General features: G+C 39.5%; 1 protein-coding gene across 1 annotated transcript in view; it reads left to right on the top strand.

Annotated features, from left to right (window-relative positions):
- The first annotated feature begins 381 nt into the window (after nucleotides 1-381).
- Nucleotides 382-18,181, top strand: part of TM9SF2 (transmembrane 9 superfamily member 2) — a 31,639-nt gene continuing 13,839 nt past the window's right edge. Inside the window, exons 1-7 of the mRNA XM_054390788.1 lie at nucleotides 382-510; nucleotides 4,242-4,309; nucleotides 5,853-5,946; nucleotides 6,640-6,767; nucleotides 13,753-13,882; nucleotides 15,449-15,573; nucleotides 16,021-16,132. Of these exons, the coding sequence (XP_054246763.1) occupies nucleotides 382-510; nucleotides 4,242-4,309; nucleotides 5,853-5,946; nucleotides 6,640-6,767; nucleotides 13,753-13,882; nucleotides 15,449-15,573; nucleotides 16,021-16,132 (786 nt within the window). The remainder of the gene's footprint in view (nucleotides 511-4,241; nucleotides 4,310-5,852; nucleotides 5,947-6,639; nucleotides 6,768-13,752; nucleotides 13,883-15,448; nucleotides 15,574-16,020; nucleotides 16,133-18,181) is intronic.

An 18,181-nucleotide genomic window follows, 5' to 3' on the forward strand; every position in this document is an offset into this window, starting at 1 on the left:
GGCTCCACCCCCCACGCTTGTCGCAGCGGAGGGCGCCTGGCTGCCATGGTAACCGGGGCAGGCGGGACGCTACCTCGGAAGCGAACGCGCTGAGGCCCGGCTCGGCTTGGCCCGGCTAGTCGCGTGCGCCGGTCCCGCCCTCTCGCGCTCGTCAGGCGGCCCGCGCGGGCTGACGTGTCGTGCGCTCGAGAAGCCGGAAGTGGCGGCCGTCAGGGCGGGGGGAGACGAAGCCGTCACCGTTGCCGCCGCGGGCGCGCGCAAGAGGCGCCCAGGGACCCTCCGCCTCCCCCCTCTCCGCCTCCCTCCTCTCCGCCACAGGTCGCCGCGCTCCCCCGTCCCGGTTCAGGCCGTCGCTGTTCCTCCGCGCCCCGCCGTACCGCTATGGCTCTGCGGCGGCTCTTCATCGCCGTGGCGCTAGCGGCGGCCGCGCCCCCCGCCGCCGCCTTCTACCTGCCGGGCCTGGCGCCCGTCAATTTCTGTGAGGCTGGCAAGGAGAAGCCTGAGTGCAAAGTAAGCCTGGGGGACAGGACTGGGGCCCGAGGTCCGCCACACTGAGGGGAAGCCGCGGCGTGGCCTGACTTTTATCCTTCTACTGTGGGGCTGGGGGGCGGGAGAGCAGGTGTTGGTTTGTTTTTTCCCGGTGATTTTTGTAGCTGCCTCGTTGTAACGTACCAGACGTCTCTGGGGGCCCACAGACCGTTGCTGCAGGGACTTCGCATTTTCACTATAATCGCTAGTGGTGAGGTGTCCGCGGTCCCTCTCGCTGGGAAGGGAAGAGCTGTCGGTTCGCCTCGTGACTTACGGTCACGTTGCGGAAATAGGAAGCCGCGGTAGCTATATCTCTTTCCTGCTAAATACTCGTAAAGCTGCAGAAAGTAAGAATCGCAGTGACAAGTCGTGCTGGGGCTGTGCGTGTGATTTTTGGCAGGAGCGAGCAGCTGACGGCAAGTGACACTTTCCTTGCTGTGTCTTCCTGTCTGCAAGAAACACAAATGTAGGGCCTTCTAGACCTGGAGACTCAAGTGACGCTTAAACTTATATTCATGCCTACATAAGTGGCAAGCAAAGTTCACATAGTGAAATTACTTATTTCTAAGGATGTGGCTGTTAGGGCATCTGCACTTAAAATAGTCTTTGTTGCTTTGGTTGAGCTCTAGACTCTATTTGATGCTGCTGTGTTGTAGATTATGCCAGACTATGCTTTACGACTTGAGAATGTTCAAGACCAATTGCTGTTATGATCCGTTTACTTATCTCTCGGGTTCTATATTACATGAAACATTTGTCCATGATTTTTCAGAACAAGAATCTATTTAAACTGTATGTTTTTAGAGAATACCTTGCACTTGCACTGAATATGTGTTAGCTGTCACAGATCAGTAGAGCAGGTAGTAAGCCAAAAATGTAATGAAGGAATAGTTGCTCCTGAATCTTGCATGTAACACATAGCTGTGGGTTTTTTCACTCTTATTTCCATGGTACTTCTATTGTAGTAGTAAAACATTCCATGGGCCTTCTTTTATAGGATCTTAGAAACAGTGTTAGGAAGAGACCTTAAGAGGTCAGATAGTCCAAACGTATGCTTGAATCACAGCTATTGCCAAAACTAGATCAGCTCAGCTCTGCTTTTGTTTAAGCAAGCCTTGAAAACATCCAAACATGAAGCATCTGTCATCTCCCTGGGTGGCCTGTTACAAAGCTGTTACAAATTCTTTTAAAGAATTTTCCTTCTTCACATATAGGCTAAGACTTTCCAACTACCGTTTATAGTTTTTTGCAGCAGCCCTGAAAAACATAGCTGTGCTCGAATTATTCATGCTAGGACTTGGCAGAAAGATGCATTTTTTAATTTTTTAAAATATTTTTTAAGTAAACCAAGTTGCCTACTTGTCTTTTGTAACCAAACTGAGACTTACGGGGTGACATTTTAATTACACATTATACACGGGGGAAAAAATACAGACACAAAATGTTTGTCTTCACATTCTGATAATTTACTATTTTGTAAATGTTAAGTGAGGTGATTATGTAATGTAAATCTACCACCAGTGGCTACTTGAATATATTAGGACAACTTCAACAGGTGTTCCATTGCAAAAACCTGTTTCTGAAACTAGCCACCTTTTACATTTTTCTAACTCATGCCAACCAATTTATGTACAAAGTGAGACATATGGAGAAGTCTAACTCACTCTTCACATCTAATTCTCTTTGTGTATGCTGCAACTGAACCTAATCCAATCCTCAGTGAGGAGAAACAGTATGTGATCAGATAATGGCTATATTATATTTACTTAAGTGGGAAAACTAAGCTTTCGTGGATAACCTTAATTTTTAGCGTGTTCTTTCAGAGTTTTTAAAATTGACACAATTCATTATGATGTCAGTAATAATACTGAATTGTTCTCTGCCTCACTGATTCAGATCCATAGACTGAATCCCTTAATGACACTGTTACATCTGCTAATCTGTTTGGGCACAATCAGTTTTGCTGCTTTTCCCCTTTCTGGTCGGAATATCATCAAAGATTGAATGCGGTCTCTGCAGACTTAAACAGTAGTAACTCTTGCCTGAACGTTAAGAATCCTTGGTTTAAACAAATGCTGACGGCTCCAAGGGGAACTTGCTGTTGTATGGGAAATTGTTTATCAAAGATGCTGATCTGCAGTAATGTGTATGCTTTTTATGGAAAATTGGAGCATTCAGGTAAATCTCCTCCAGTGGAAAATAGCTAAGGCCATGGTTTGTGACCAGCTGAGGCAGTCTTAATTCCTTGCTGCTTGCAGTCAGATTTCATTCCTGTCTTCTGGGCAGTGTGTTCTCGTCCTCTGCATCGTCTCAGCTGTGTTGTTTGTTAAATCCTTTTTTTGAGCTTATTAACATGGATGGAATCTATCCAACTTTTTGCCGGACTAGTTTTTATTCTGCACTGAGTTGAAGTACCTTACAGAATTAGAAGAAGTGTGCTCTACCCAGAGGTAAGCAGCAGGTCTGCTTGGTTTAGGGTAGAGGAAAGAGGGGTAATAACACGTGTCTTCTCTTAGTGAGCTGCCCTGACAGTTCTTGCCTGTCATGGAACTGTGTCCTGACTTGAACACGAACTACTACAGTACATCAGTAAGACACAATATCTAACTTAAGTATCTGAACTACAGATGCATGTGAACAATTCCATCTTTTTCTTTTTTTCCTTTAGAAAGTTTTGGTTTGACTAAACGAGTGCATTTTCATAGGAAGGAAAAGCTCTCTTGTTGATTTATGATGAGAAAATAAATGGCTTGCTGTTGAAAATAGGACGTGTTGTTCCAGAAAGCGCTCACCTTCCTCTTGTGTCCAACTCCTGATTGCACAGTATGGCAGTTCAACTTTCTGTGCAGCTGAAAACTACTCCTTAAACATTTTTGGGGTAAATATTTTGCTGTTTGGTTGAATTGGTTTACTGTGCACGCAGTTAACTACTGAAAACAGTGTAAGGTACACAGTTGAGAAGTATTGGAACTGGAATAAGAGAAGGGATTTTGAGACTCAGAGGGAAGACTGAGAGACCTCTCCCTCTCCGTAGCAGTAATCTACCCCATCTGTAATTAATATATGTAGACGAAACAAGTCTGAAACCACAGCAGGCTGAATTTCAGATCCCTACTGGAGAGCTGCTACAGTTCTTGATAAACTTAAGGTGGTAAATGTCAACATCCTTGCCTTCACTTTGGGAAGAGCTTTTGTTCAAACTTCAAAAAAGTGTTATCAGTCTGAGTACATTGTTTAAATCCTTACAGTTCAGTTTTCAGTTGCTACATAGATGAAACTGTTGAGCAGCTTAATTATAGGGAAAAGTACTGATCTGATGTGTACTTTTATTCGTGTTCTTTAAAGACTTTTATTACACAAATTTGAGATGACTAATAAGGCTTTAGCTTGGTACATTAAACTAATACACTGGCAACTGGTAATTGTATTATTCTTGTGTATGATCTCTTGCAATCATGTTATTTGAATAATGTTAGCCTCAAAGTGGTTTTATCTTGTGGTTCCTGTTTTTGTGATCGCTATAGTGGTTTACTTACGCTCTTAGCAGATACAGTTCATTTTACAACATTCGATGTTTCAGGATGTGTGATTATACCAATCTTACATTTTTTAGCTTTCCTTTACCATACTCAAACAAATCTATGTTTTTAAAATATATATAAGTAATTACAGAAGTACTTTAATATAACTGTTGTTTATCTCCACTCTTTCAGTCTGGAATCGAGCTGTTTGTGAACAGACTTGACTCTGTGGAGTCTGTCCTTCCCTACGAATACACTGCGTAAGTATTTTCTGCTGTTTATGTAATTTATTCAGCATTTCTTCCAAAAAGTTGTTTAATTTGTCTCATAATTTTAGCTGTATCTTGTTACAGTAGTTTGCTAGTAAGGAATTTTTGCTAATATAAGTTTACTGTTTTGCTAATATAAGTTTACAAATTGTGCTAGTTTAGCACCGTATTTTCCCTACAACACAGAAGTGAGGAAAAATAAGACACAAAAAAACCCGTCCAGGTTGAGATAAAGAGTTAAGAGTTTAATATAAATGAGATAGCATAATGCACAATTACTTTAGCCCGTTTTCAGAAAAAGCACAGCAGAAAGCGCATCAAACAGAAAGCCAATGAGCTGAAAACCCAAACCCAGGAGCTAATCCTACATCCCTCCCCATCCAGCTGCCATTCCAGTGGAAGAGAGCTAACACCCAAAAATCTGGAACCCAAGAGCAGCAACCAGAACTGGAAGCATCTCATGTTATAATACGAACTTCAAGCCCCATAATACTTTGCTCCAGCCAGCACTTTCATTTTGCAGCTGGCATGAGGCAGGATGGTATGAATAGCAGCAGATTAAAACTCAACCTATGACACAAATACAGAACTTTAAACCAGCAGATGGGTGTGTACATTGCTTGCTTCTCTGGTGGTTTTGCTCATGCTGTAGGAGTAATGCATGGATTTATAGGTCCTCACATAGGTCGAATCACTGCCTTAGAGTAATTTAAGATTAAAATGTGTATGTATGTAACATTTACTGTTCTGCACTAGTTGTCATTTTATAGATCGAAGTATTACTGCTGTCTTTAGTAGCCTGCAGCCAGATGAGTTAAAGTGATAATGAAGTGCGAACTTCCCATCAGTTATTGTAATGAGGTGTTAAATGCTTTCTTGGTACACATCATAGCAGTACACCAAATGTATCTGTGCCTGGTAAAACCATGTAAAGGTGTTGTTTCAAATAACCTCTTCAATATTAACAGTCAAGGTATTAAGTACTAGTATATCTGTGCTTCAGTAAACACAGATGTGATATACTTGAATTTAGGCTGAAAAAAGCTGTTAAATGTGTTGGTGAATAAAACTGCAAAAATCTGTTTAAAATAGTTCTTGTTACAAAGGAACTGTTTGTGTGTATACGTTTTTTTTTATCTTCTTTCTCCTCCCCACCTCCCCCTCACCCCCCCAAGAATCTGGCCTGCATGCATTTCTGAGAGCTGTCATGAAAATATGTGGAGGTTTCATTCTTGGGTAAAATTCCCTGTTCAAATAAAAAACTCCTAATTACTTAAGGAGACTTTTATGCTACCATGTTTAATATAAACTGAGTTCTGAAATAGCTGGTCAAGAGATTTGATTGTTTGGTTTGGTTTAGATTTTTTCAAAATGAGGTTTTTCAAACTTCACAGTTAAAGGAAAGAAACTGTTGTCTAGAAAGCTGTATAGCTCTGTTAATTGTGATGGGTGTTGATTTGGGAGCACTGTTTGAGGTCTAATATTTGCAGCTAAGAATGTTTCATTAACTTTTTGTAACTTTCCTTTAATTCAGGTTTGATTTTTGTCAAGCAGAAGGAAAGAAGCGTCCCTCAGAAAACCTTGGCCAAGTGTTGTTTGGAGAGAGGATAGAACCATCTCCTTACAGGGTTTGTTCTCTGACAAGGGCTGTTTAGTAATGCATATGTTCAGATGTAACCAAAGGTGATCAGAATCTCAAAGGTCCTCTTCACAAGCGCTTTATCAAAATATGAAATTCCACATAATAGAAATCTGTCAGTTTAACTTAATTGTAGCTATGCGCTTTGCGTCATGAAGCTGTAGCTTGTAATGCTGTGGAAGTTGTTTTCCCTCTTTTGAACTTGCCAAAAACCTGATTCAGCGCTCATTGTTAGAGGGAATTGACTACTCCTATCTGAAAATTACTACAGCTGTAAAATCAGACAGTTAGAAATGGTGTTAGCCATTCTTGCTGGCTGAAGCTTTTGCCTTCTCTCTACATGTATGTAGTAAGAGAAAAAGTTACCAGTTGAATCTACTTGGGACAGTGTGGCTGCTGTGAGGTCAAATACTTGTTTGTTAAATCATTGCAGAAAACAGGTTCTAATCAGTAATAAGGACCTCTTAGTGTAGGGCTCCTACAACAAGCACAGGAGGGTTTTGTGGCACAGACCAATATAAAAATCTCCTCTGGAGGGTTAATATATGTAGTCTTGCTAATTTGTGAGGCGTTCTTACTATAACAGTATAGGCAATTATAAATGCATAGAGGAAGCTTGTAAAATTCTGAAGTCACACAATTATTAGAAGCTTTTTGGTCATATGTCTTTCATTTTTCTTAGTTCACATTCAACAAGAAGGAGACATGTAAATCTGTTTGTACAAAAACATATGATACCAGAAAGCCAGAAGACAAACAGAAATTAGACTTTCTGAAAAAAAGTATGCTACTGAATTATCAACATCATTGGTAAGTTGGTATCAAAATTCATAGATTATTTAGTCTGGTATGTTGGTATTAATTTAGTTTATCATTTTGCATTTACAAGTTAATAGAGGTTGAACACTAGGTATTTGCACTGAATCCATTGCCTTTCTGGTTTTGCAAAAGATACTACATTGTTTGTCTTAATAAAAAATTTTGTTTGCTCCAAGAATAAGCACCAATTGTAATGGAAACAGTCTGTTTCCAAACACAAAGCTTTGTGTGGATTTTGTGTTGCCTCTGTGCTGACTGTAAAATATTAGAAGTTAACCTTGCCCTAGCATGAGAAAAGTCTTAAGGGACCTTAGCAAAGTCCTTGGGCATTAGGAAGAAGCTCTTTATTATGAGGGTGGTGAAATACTGAAACAGGTTGCCAAGGCATGTGGTGGAGGTCCCATCCCTGGAGACATTCAAGGTCACACTTGATGGGGTTCAGAGCAATCCAGTGTCATTGGGGATGTCCCTGCTTAGTGTAGGGGGATTGGACTAGAGGACCTTCAAAGGTTCCTTCCAACCCAATGCATTCTGTGACCTTCATTCTACTGCTATGTCACCTTTGTTTTCCTTGAGGGCCTTTGCACTACTGTTGCTGGTTCCAGGAGATAGGATCAATGGTTCTGAAAGTTTTATGCAAAATGTGTTTTGCCTACAGGATGTGAAAGTGAAAAGTGACCAATAAAAATTAATTTTGAGAAATGCATAAACACTTGGTCCTTTCCTGGTCTCTGAGTTGCTCTATAACTGAGTCATCTTGGAGCATCCTGGGACTCTTTCTGGTTGGATATTGAGGTTCTCTTTGGAAAGGCATTAAGGGTGGGGCAAGGCTGAACATGTACTCTGAATTTTGTGCTGATTTTCAGTTACAATATAGCCATGCTCTGCACCCATATACAAAGGGCTGGGAAATGTTAATCAGCAGGCTCCATCTTGACATTGGAAGTACCCAGACACACTATTGGTCTTTGTATAGCGCTTTTATGTTGGTCTGCTGTGCTGATAGCAGCCTTTGGGTGCGAGGGTAGAAGCAACAGCTTGGACATGGAGTTGGCAGGGTGCCTGTGGTGTGCCATCACAAGTAATAGTAAGCATAATTAACCAACATTTGTATAATTTCAAATACAACCTCCCTGCTTCATAGAAACAAATGTTTTTGTCATCATCTAATTAGATTCAAACTTGCTGGACACAATAGTTAAAATGCAGGTGAAATGTTGAGTGTTGCAACTGTCACTAAATGTTTAAATGTCACGTTTAATTTCTTCAGTTCTGAAACAGCCACTTGTGCTGGAAAAGACAATGACTGCATTTCCTCCTCTTGGGAATCAGTATGGGATATCCCTTTTTAGGGATAAACTGTGGCTCACTCACACCTTTCTGGGAACCTCTTGAAAATTTGTGTGGTTACAAGTTGATAGAGTAGGTCAGAGTTTACAGCCAATAGCCATATGTTACATGTATGTGAACGAGGAAGTAATAAAGAAGCCCTGAAAGGTACAGCTACTTTTGCAGGGATTCAAAGTGTATATGCCTAATGCTGGAATAAGTAGAGCTTCAAACATGCTGGATTTGGTTATAGTAATATTAAATACTGCATATACTTAAAATATTTGCACCACTTTGAATTTCACTAGTGCATAACTATAAAGCTTCAGCTTTAATAATTTGTGTTTATTTTGGTGTATAAATTAAAAAGTTTCCCAAGGCTGTGATTCAGTCACACTTTGAAGATATTTTTTTTAAGAAAGCCCAAAACTTAAGCTGACAGAAACTGAAACAGAACTGTTTTAGTTTCAGTTTCTGAACTAATCACAGAGAAAAGTACTTTAAACTGGTTTCCCTCCCACCCTGAGATTAAATTGTTTTACAAATATACTTACTGTATTTAAGTATATTTTAACCTGTACAACTAACTTTATAAGACTGTTCAGATTTCAGTAAGATGATGTTTTGGTTTTCCATGCGAAAACTTCTCTTTAAATTTAGAGTGCTTCTGACATTGTTAGTACTTTTTATGGCACTTCCTACTATTTTTTTTTCTAGGCCTACTGCCTTAAAACTTTACAATTGGTAGCATGAAGAATCTCTGTTTATGCCTGTAGGGTAATGATATTCTTCCTCAGCTGCAGCTTCACAAAGTGGTAGTGGATAGATTTTTGTGGTGAATGATGCATGGTCCAAGGGTACCATTGTACAGGAATCGGCAAGGTAGTGTAAGTGAGGATTTAATAGAGGTTTATTATCCAACTTCAATTTATCATAAAATTCCTGGGGACACAGATGGCGCAAAGTAATTTTAAGGTTTTAAAAGCCACTTAATAAGATTAGGAATTGACATACTGAATTGGACTCAACAGCTACGCTGTTATCTTGACTGACAACGTTCATCACCAGATGTTCTTGAGAGACATGTAAGAACACTGTTGTATAGCATATTTGCCCCACATTTGAAGATTAACTGTGAAAAATTATTTGCTTCTTAAACTGTCAAGTTTTTCCAGCAGTGCTGCTTGAAGGCAGCTCAGTATGCCTTTGGAGCAGAGGGGGCAAGGGAAAGTCTACCCTAACCAAATTCATTTGCAATAGGTTAATCCTTTACCTGGTTTTGATAGTGAAATTTAAATACTAACAAAAGCAGAAGGTATCTCTACCATATATTATATGACTAAAATTCCAAATATGATCTAAGTGTAATGAATCTGCTTAATGGTACCCCATAGTTAGCAGGGTGGAGTGAGTAGGATATAGTTGGTGCTGCCCACTGCTTGCTACTGTGATAGTCTTTGGAATGTCCTGAGAACCTGAGAAGTGTGGCTTTGGAAGGCCTGTCTTCACCTATTCCACCATGTTAATATAAATGAATAATATTCCTACTAATTTCTGTCTGGTAGCTAATGGTAAAGATGACGCAAATCTCTTTAGTGTGAACAAAGGCAGCACATCCTTCTCTTTTTCTCTTATCTGTTAATGTGCTTTTAAAAATGGTGCTAATTTAGAGATTGATAAAATACACAACAGTCTAAGTAATGCTTTGGTTTTGTTACCTGAATTAATAATTCTCGAGTCTTAGTTAGGTACTAAAAGTGCCTAACAAAGTAGTAACATGTATCTCTTAACATTAATAGCCTACTGATTATATTGCAGTATCACAGTGTATCAGAGGTTGGAAGGGACTTCAAGAGATCATCAGGTCCAACCCTCCTGCTATAGCAGAAGCACTTAGGGTAGTCTGCACAGGAGTGCATCCAGGTGGGTTTTGAAAGTCTCCAGAGAAGGAGACTCCACAACCCGCCTGGGGAGCCTGTTCCAGTGCTCCCTCACTGTAAAGAAGTTTCTCCTCATGTTGAGGTGAAATCTTCTATGTTCAAGTTTGAACCTGTTGTTCCTTGGCTTATTAGTGTGCACCACTGAAAATATCCTGGCCCCCTCCTCTTGACACCCACCTCTCAGATATTTATACACATTGATGAGATCCCCTCTCAAGTCTTCTCTTCTCCAGACTAAATAGCCCCAGGGATCTCAGTCTCTCTTCATAGATGGAAGATGCTCAAGTCCCCTAATCATCCTCGTGGCTCTTCATTGGATTCTCTCCAGTAGGTCTCTATCTCTCTTGAACTGGGGAGCCTGAAACTGGGCACAGTATTCCAGGTGTGGTCTCACGAGGGCAGAGTAGAGAAGTAGAAGAACTTCCCTAGACCTGCTGGACACACCTTTCCTGATACATCCCAGGATCCCATTAGCCCTCTTGGCCACAAGAGCACATTGTTGTTCCATGGAGAACTTGCTGTCCACCAGCACTCTGAGGTCTTTCTCTGTGGAGCTGCTTTCCAGCAGGGCAGCCCCTAACCTGTACTGGTGCCTGTTGTTATTTCTCCCCAGATGTAGGACCCTGCACTTGTCCTTATTAAACTTCATGAGGTTTGCCTGCACCCAGCTCTCCAGCCTGTCCAGGTCACGTTGGATGGCTGCACAGCCTGAGGGGGTGTCAGCCAACCCCCCCAGTTTTGTATCATCAGTGAACTTGCTGAGGGTACTCTCAATGCCCTCATCCAGGTTGTTGATAAAGATATTGAACTAAACTGGACCCAGTACCAATCCCTGGGGGACACCACTGGCCTCCAAGTTGACTCTGTGCCATTGATGATGACCCTCTGAACTCTGTTGTGGAGCCAGTTTGCAATCCAACTCACAGACCAACCATCTATGCCACAGCTCCTGAGCTTTTCTATGAGGATGTTATGGGAGGCAGTATCAAAAGCTTTACTGAAGTCAAGATATATGACATCCACTGCTCTTCCCTCATCTACCCATTTGGCCATAACTTCATAGAAGGCTATCAGATTAGTTAGACAGGATCTCCCCTTGGTAAATCCATGTTGGCTACTCCTGATAACCTTCTTGTCTTCCATGTGGTTCAAAATGACCTCCAGGATGAGCTGCTCCATCATCTTTCCAGGGATGGAGGTGAGGCTGACTGGTCTGTAGTTGCCTGGGTCCTCCTTGCCTTTTTTGAAGACTGGAGTGACATTTGCTTTCTTCCAGTCATCAGGCACCTCTCCTGTTCTCCATGACTTTTCAAAGATGTTGGAGAAAGGTTCAGCAGCAGTATCAGCCAGCTCTCTCAGCACTCGTGGATGCATCCCATCAGGGCCCATGGATTTGTGTGTCTTCGGATGGTATAAGAGATCTCTAACCCTGTCCTGACTGACCAGAGGAATGACTACACCTCTCCAGTTCTGCTCCCTTGCTTCTAGAGACTGAGGTTCCTGAGGGCTGGTCTTAGGAGTAAAGACTGAGGCTAAGAAGGCATTCAGCAGCTCTGCCATCTCTACATCATCAGTTTCCCCATCTCCCCTCTTGTTCAGCAGTGGGCCTACCTTTTCCCTGATCTTCCTTTTATCATTGATATATTTGAAAAAACTCTTCTTGTTCTCTTTCACCCTTCTGGCAAGATTCAGTTCCAGGAGGGCCTTGGCTTTCCTTGTTGCATCTCTACATTCTCTGGCTACATCTCTATAATCCTCCCAATTGACTAGTCCCTCTTTCCACATATTGTAAACCTTTTGAGTTTTACTAAGAGTCCCTTGTTTATCCGTGCAGGTCTTCTTCTTGCCTTAGTTGATTTTTTTTTGAAGGTAATACATTTCTCTTGAGCTTGGAGAAGGTAATGTTTGAATATTAACCAGCTCTCCTGGACCCCACTTCCTTGAATATTAACCAGCTCTCCTGGGCCCCACTTCCTTCCAGAGCCCTAGTCCACTGGATATTTCTAAGTAGAGTCTTGAAGAGGTGCAAGTTGGCCCTTTTAAAGTCTAGGGTTAAAATTTTACTTATCACCCTGCTTTTTTGTCTGTTGATATTAAACTCTAACATGTCGTGGTCACTGCAACCAAGATTACCCCCAACCTTGACATCTACAACCAGTCCTTCTTTGTTTGTTAATACCAGGTCCAGCATTGCACTCCTCCTTTTTGGTTCTTCAACTACTTGCAGGAGAAAGTTGTCATCAATGCATTGCAGGAACCTTTTGGACTGTTTGTGCTTGGCTGTGTGATCTTTCCAACTAATATCTGAGTGGTTGAAGTTGCCCACAAGCACCAGGGCACTTGATCTTGATATTGATGAGATATTCAATGGTAAAGGATATTCAGTAGCTTGATAGGGTTTACAAAAAATCTGTATTACTACCTTTTAGCAGGATGTCTTTTTTTTTTGTTTGTTTTTGGTCTAGTGAATACACAAAAAGCAGCAGTTGTCTCATGACTTTCTGGGAAGTTCATTAATAGACCTTTAAAAACATACCTTGGAGCAAATAATGATGCTCTAAGGACAGCTACTGAATTTTTACAGTCTTCTTCCAGTGACTTTCTTTTGGGATTTATTATTCATCTAGTCAGGAGTTCATAACAAAGAAACAGGTTGGGTTGCTGGGGTTTTTTAGTAGTTACTCTAAGGAAGAGACATCACCATGCTGGGTGTCTTTCTCTGTGTTTAAAAGTATTCTTGGTTTTGACATTTGTACTGTTAGTAACATGTTGGATACTGGTTGTATCTTACTGTCTTAATATATCTGCAACTCTTCATGGGGATGTGGGATTCCTACAAAAGCTTCTGGCTGAAAATGAACTACAGACCTACTGGGCTCAGAACTTTTTTAGGTGTGTATATATATGAATATAAATCTTGTGAGTTAATATAAAAGAAGGGGATAGACAATGGAGGGAGGTTTGAAAGTGATTATCTTCCCAAATGTGTGGCAGCTTACAGTTTTTTGCTGATGTAAACTAGTTAAAATACTCTGTACTTTTGGGGAGCTACAGCTGAGGTCAGTAATCAGGAATTTGCTTAAATAGAGAAAACAAACAAACAAAAGCAACTTGCACTTTAGCTTTACTGCAAAATAGAAGTTTCAAGAGTGCCATGAAAAATGTATTTTACAGTGGAAGAGCAGTGAGGAAGCTGCCTAACTAATATATGTGTAGGCAATTTTTAAAATTTTACGTTCTGTCTTAAAATTGAAATTATCAAGTTAATTTTTTCTGGTTTAGTGAATTATTTTTAAAGATAAAATAATGAAATGTGCGATTGTTGTGCCTTTGTAATGGAAGACTTTTATGTATTGAACTATGCTTGTGAGAGGACTTCAGAAATCAGTGCAGTGAATAGAACGTTTTGGTGGTCACAGAGTAAGCCTCTTTTCAAGCCATGTTCTGAAGAAATAGATGGATTGAAAAAAAAAAAAGGAATTCTAAAAATAGATAATTTCAGTAGAAGAGCTATGTGCTTATATCTCCTCTGGAAATTGGATTGGCAATTAGTGCAATTCCATGGGTTGAGATCTGAAAGAAGTATTATTCTTGTAATTAATTTTATAATTATTCATATTAAACGGTTAGATTAATATTAGTCTGGTTTTGTTTCCATTACACTGTGTATTTTGAAAAGTTGTGAAATGCCACTGTGCCATTTACAGGATTGTGGACAACATGCCTGTGACCTGGTGTTATGATGTTGAAGATGGCCAGAGGTTCTGCAATCCTGGTTTTCCTATTGGCTGTTATATTACAGAAGATGGCCGGCCCAAAGATGCGTGTGTTATTAATGTATGTTTGTGCAATTATTTTCTTAATATTCCAGTTTTACTAATATAAAGACTTGCATTTCTCCTTTGCCATGTTTCTGTGGTGAAAAATTAGGTTGTTGCTTAAAACCTGGTGTTTTGATATCTCTGCAAGTAGCACAATTGGAAGTCTCATCTAAGCCTAACTTTGTCTTTTGTGTTGCATAATAGAAAAGGGCTCTAAAAGATATGAATGTGTGTAGCATTTGGTACATGTAAGGGGTAAAGGAGAAGAAAAATGTCTTCTTTGCCTAAGAAGCCTAAACATTTGAAGTCTTCAACTTCACATTTTGTGGAATACAAGTATTTTCATGGAAGCAGGTTTGCATAGACATGCTTGTACCTCAGTGGAAATTAGTACTTCTTGAAGTACCTAAAACTGTGGGCAAATGGAAGAAAGCGGAATCTAAGATTTCTGAGTGAAAAAAATAATCTTTTCCTGTGAGAAATGGAAATACTGGATTAACTAGTGGAGGTCCAAATAAATGCACTGTAAGCATCATGGAGGTAAGACTGCAATAGAAAGTCTAGGATGTCTTTAGGTTACCACAGACCTCTTCCATGGAGAGGTCACTGAAACCCTGGAGCAGATCTTTTGTTTTACCAAAATGGTTTGTTTTACTTAATGTACCATACCAAACACAGTACTTTATGCAATTTCTAATTTTGTGTCCTTGCCTCCATAATGAATTGGTTTCAGAGGCTCATTATGAACAGTTGCATTTATAATCAAGTATAACCTGGCAATATTATTTTAATCTTGTTTAAATACTTGTTTTTAATAAAAGGGAAACACCTGTTGAAGGAGTAATGGAAAGATTATTGAAGAATGCTTTTTTAATATAACTATTCTTGCAGTTAGGGTGGTTTGTAGGAAGGGGTGATGGTAGAACCCTGAAGAAATACTAACTGAACTTTGGTAGACATAATGCTCATGATTTAGCAACCCCTTAAACTGACTATTAAATTCCAAGCTATTGATTCCCTTCACCTGAGATTTGTATTCAGCAATTTTGGATGCTGCTGCAGTTCATCTCTGTGTGTTTTTAGTTTCAAATGTCAAGGTGGCTCTGTCACAGACAGCAATTATTTGCATTGTTAGTCTTGGAAGGTTCTGTTTAATCTGTGAAAACTATGCGTGTAATTTTAAAATAGGCGACATTTATGAAATGCTTCTGATATGAAAGTTGCCACATACTTACCTATTTAGTTTAGTACTTCAATTAAATGAGATGAGACATCTTCAGTTACCAAAATATTTTAGGAAATATATTTGTTTTTATACATTTTATATTTAAATATATTTTTGCATTTTTCAACTGTAGTATGACAGTTCTTAGCATTAACTTTTGTAGTTTGGGTTTTTAATGCAAGGCTTGAATGGAAAGACTTTACCATTTTGTATTCGTAGAATCTCACATTCATCTTGTAGAACTTCTTGACAGAACCAATCTATGCAGTCTAAAATTCTGTTATGTAAGCTTCTGCCTAAGGTTTTTTAGATGTCTTTATCTTTTTGATTGCTTAACATCATCTTTTATCATTGCAGTCAGAATTTCATGAAAAAGATACTTTTTATATCTTCAACCATGTTGACATAAAAATATACTACCATGTTGTGGAAAATGAAGCTCTGGGAGCAAGACTAGTTGCTGCTAAACTTGAACCAAAAAGGTTAGTCCTTGAAAAGTGTCTTGCCATCACACAAAATAGTCTCTATCCCAAGATACTTGCTTCAATTTGGGGGCCTGTTGCTAGTCAGAAATGTTTTCAGATCTGTGACCTGCTTGATTAGGTTTCATTGATGCAGTGCGCTATAGGACAGTCTAACGTATCTTGTTCTAAACTCAATAGATCTTTGTGTGCTGTTTTCTATTTGGGCCAAAAAAAGCTAACGTGAAACCTGGAAGTGGTGTGTGCTCAGTGAAACAACTCTCATTTCCCTACTGGGGAATGTTTTGTCTTGTCTTAGACCACCGATGCCTGAGGTAGAACTAATAGGAGTGCAGCATTTGATATCTTCATCAGTCAGGAACCTGATGCTTTTGTAAGATGAATAAATCATTTCCTAAGAGTGGTGTCGGTGAAGGAACTTTCATTCCATGTTTTTTCTTCCCACAGTTACAAGCACACTCATCCAGACAACCCTGATTGCTCAGGCGTACCTATGGATATAAGTAACAAGGCTAATGGAGAAGTCAAAATTGCTTACACGTACTCAGTTTCTTTTGAAGTGAGTATTAAGCTTTCTGTGATAGTTACCTCTTAAAATCATGCATTAATACTCTGAATTGTAAAGATGAACAACTAAAATTCTATGAGAAGACTATATTTGTGGTTTTAAAACTTCGAGCTGGAGATAGCTTATGTTTTAACCACACATACTCTGAATGTGAAATGCGTATGTATTTTCTAAAAGAATTTTGCTGTCCATGTTTACTTAGGTTATCTGGTAGATTATTTTTTCGATCCAAGTTAAGTCTGAGAAGTCATGTTTCAGCAAATAGCTGTGGTAGCTAGGTTGAAGCTGATCGTTTTCTGTTCTCTTGCTGCAAAAGCCTTCTCTCCAAAGCGTTCTTCCCACGGAAATCAGCAAAAGAATAGGAAGCTGTTATACTTTACTTCTCTCTTTAAAAGGAGAGGAGCATATAGTATGTCAGGAAACTTCAGGGAGCAGCAATACCTGAGTATGTTTTCATTCTGGTGACAAGAAAGAGATTTTTTTTTTTTAATTATTGTTGTTGGGGTTTTTTTTAATGGACTTTACTGGACAAACTGTTAGCCAAACTGTTTTACTATTAGTCTAAAACCTTAAAATGCAAATGACTCAGTAAAAACAGTGCAGATTACAACTAATTTGGTTTCTTGATTCCTTGTGTATGTATTGAGGGGATAGCTGCCACACCATTTCGTATTTTCAGTGTCAATAATTCTGTGATTCTTCTGGATACAAAAGATTTTACTCTTCACTCTTTGTCATTGTGGATTTTTGGACAATTAACAGATTAAAAAATGGCAATAAGGCAGCTTTTGTTTCTGTTTAACCTTGCTCTGATTACAAGGTCAGTGGTGCATTTCAAAATGATAGGCCATTGGCATGTCAAGGCTGTTCATGTGTCTGTCTTACTTCCAGACTTACCAGCCTGCTGTAGAATTTAGTTAAACTGTGGTGAGAGTAAACAGTTGGTCTTTAAAGCTAAAGTTAGGGTGTGGGACACCTTACTGTAGTCTTTCAGTATTCAAAAACTGTAAGAAAGTTGACAATATTTTCAGCCAGGCCTGTTGCAACAGTACAAGGGGTAATGGTTTTAAACTAAAAAGGTGTAGATTTAAACTAGCTGTAAGAAAGATATTTTTACCATGATGGTGCTGAAACACTGGAACAGGTTGCCCAGAGAGGATGGCAGAAGCCCCTTGCCTGGAAACATTTGAGGTCAGGTTGGGCAGGGCTCTGAGCAACTTGATCTAATGAAAGATGTCCCTGCTCACTGCAGGGGGTTGAACTAGATGATTTTTGAAGACCCGTTCCAATCCCAAACCATTCTCTGGTTCTGTGATCCATAGCCACTGTCATGAGAAGTTACACAGTGAAGCACTGGTCTTGGAGTATCATAACGTTACCACAGTTTCTCAGGCATGAACCTGTTATGTCACTATAGAGGTGTTTTTACAATTGCCATGGTAGTTCTTTACTCTGGTAATGTACCAGATGACCTAATAAAATTCATGATGCAATGAATAGTGTAAGAAAAATATTCAGAAGGGATTATATTATGCATGATTTAATAACCGATAAACTTTCTCCTGAATTTGTATACTGAAAAGCAAGTACTTCTGGAAACATGTGAGAAGTTAGTAATTAAGAATTACATTAACTTCATGCAATTTTATAGTTTCTTTGAAAAATGACATGCCCAGCTGTGTGTGTTACTGTTTTGTGCACAGCATTGCATCACTTCAAGGTTGTCCATTGGGTTAGAGATCAAGGTTTCAGACAGAAAAAGTCATTGTAGGTATGGGGAAAAGTCTGATTCTAGCCTAGAATCATTGATACTGGTCTAGAAACTTACTACTTGATTTAAGACCTGGTTTTATTACCTCAGTGAACTGGCTAGATTGTTTTAACCTGCTGGAGTGTTTTTTTTTTTTTTTTTTATTTTTAAAATCAGGCTGTACTGGAAAGTACTCTTACTCATGTATGTTATAAATTACTGAAATAATATCCTGTCAGAAAAGCCGCTTTTTTGTGTGTTTACTCTGCAAAATGAAACAAAGAAATGTT

The sequence above is a fragment of the Indicator indicator genome, chromosome 1 (genome assembly GCF_027791375.1).
Source record: "Indicator indicator isolate 239-I01 chromosome 1, UM_Iind_1.1, whole genome shotgun sequence".
NCBI classification, from domain to species: Eukaryota; Metazoa; Chordata; class Aves; order Piciformes; family Indicatoridae; genus Indicator; species Indicator indicator.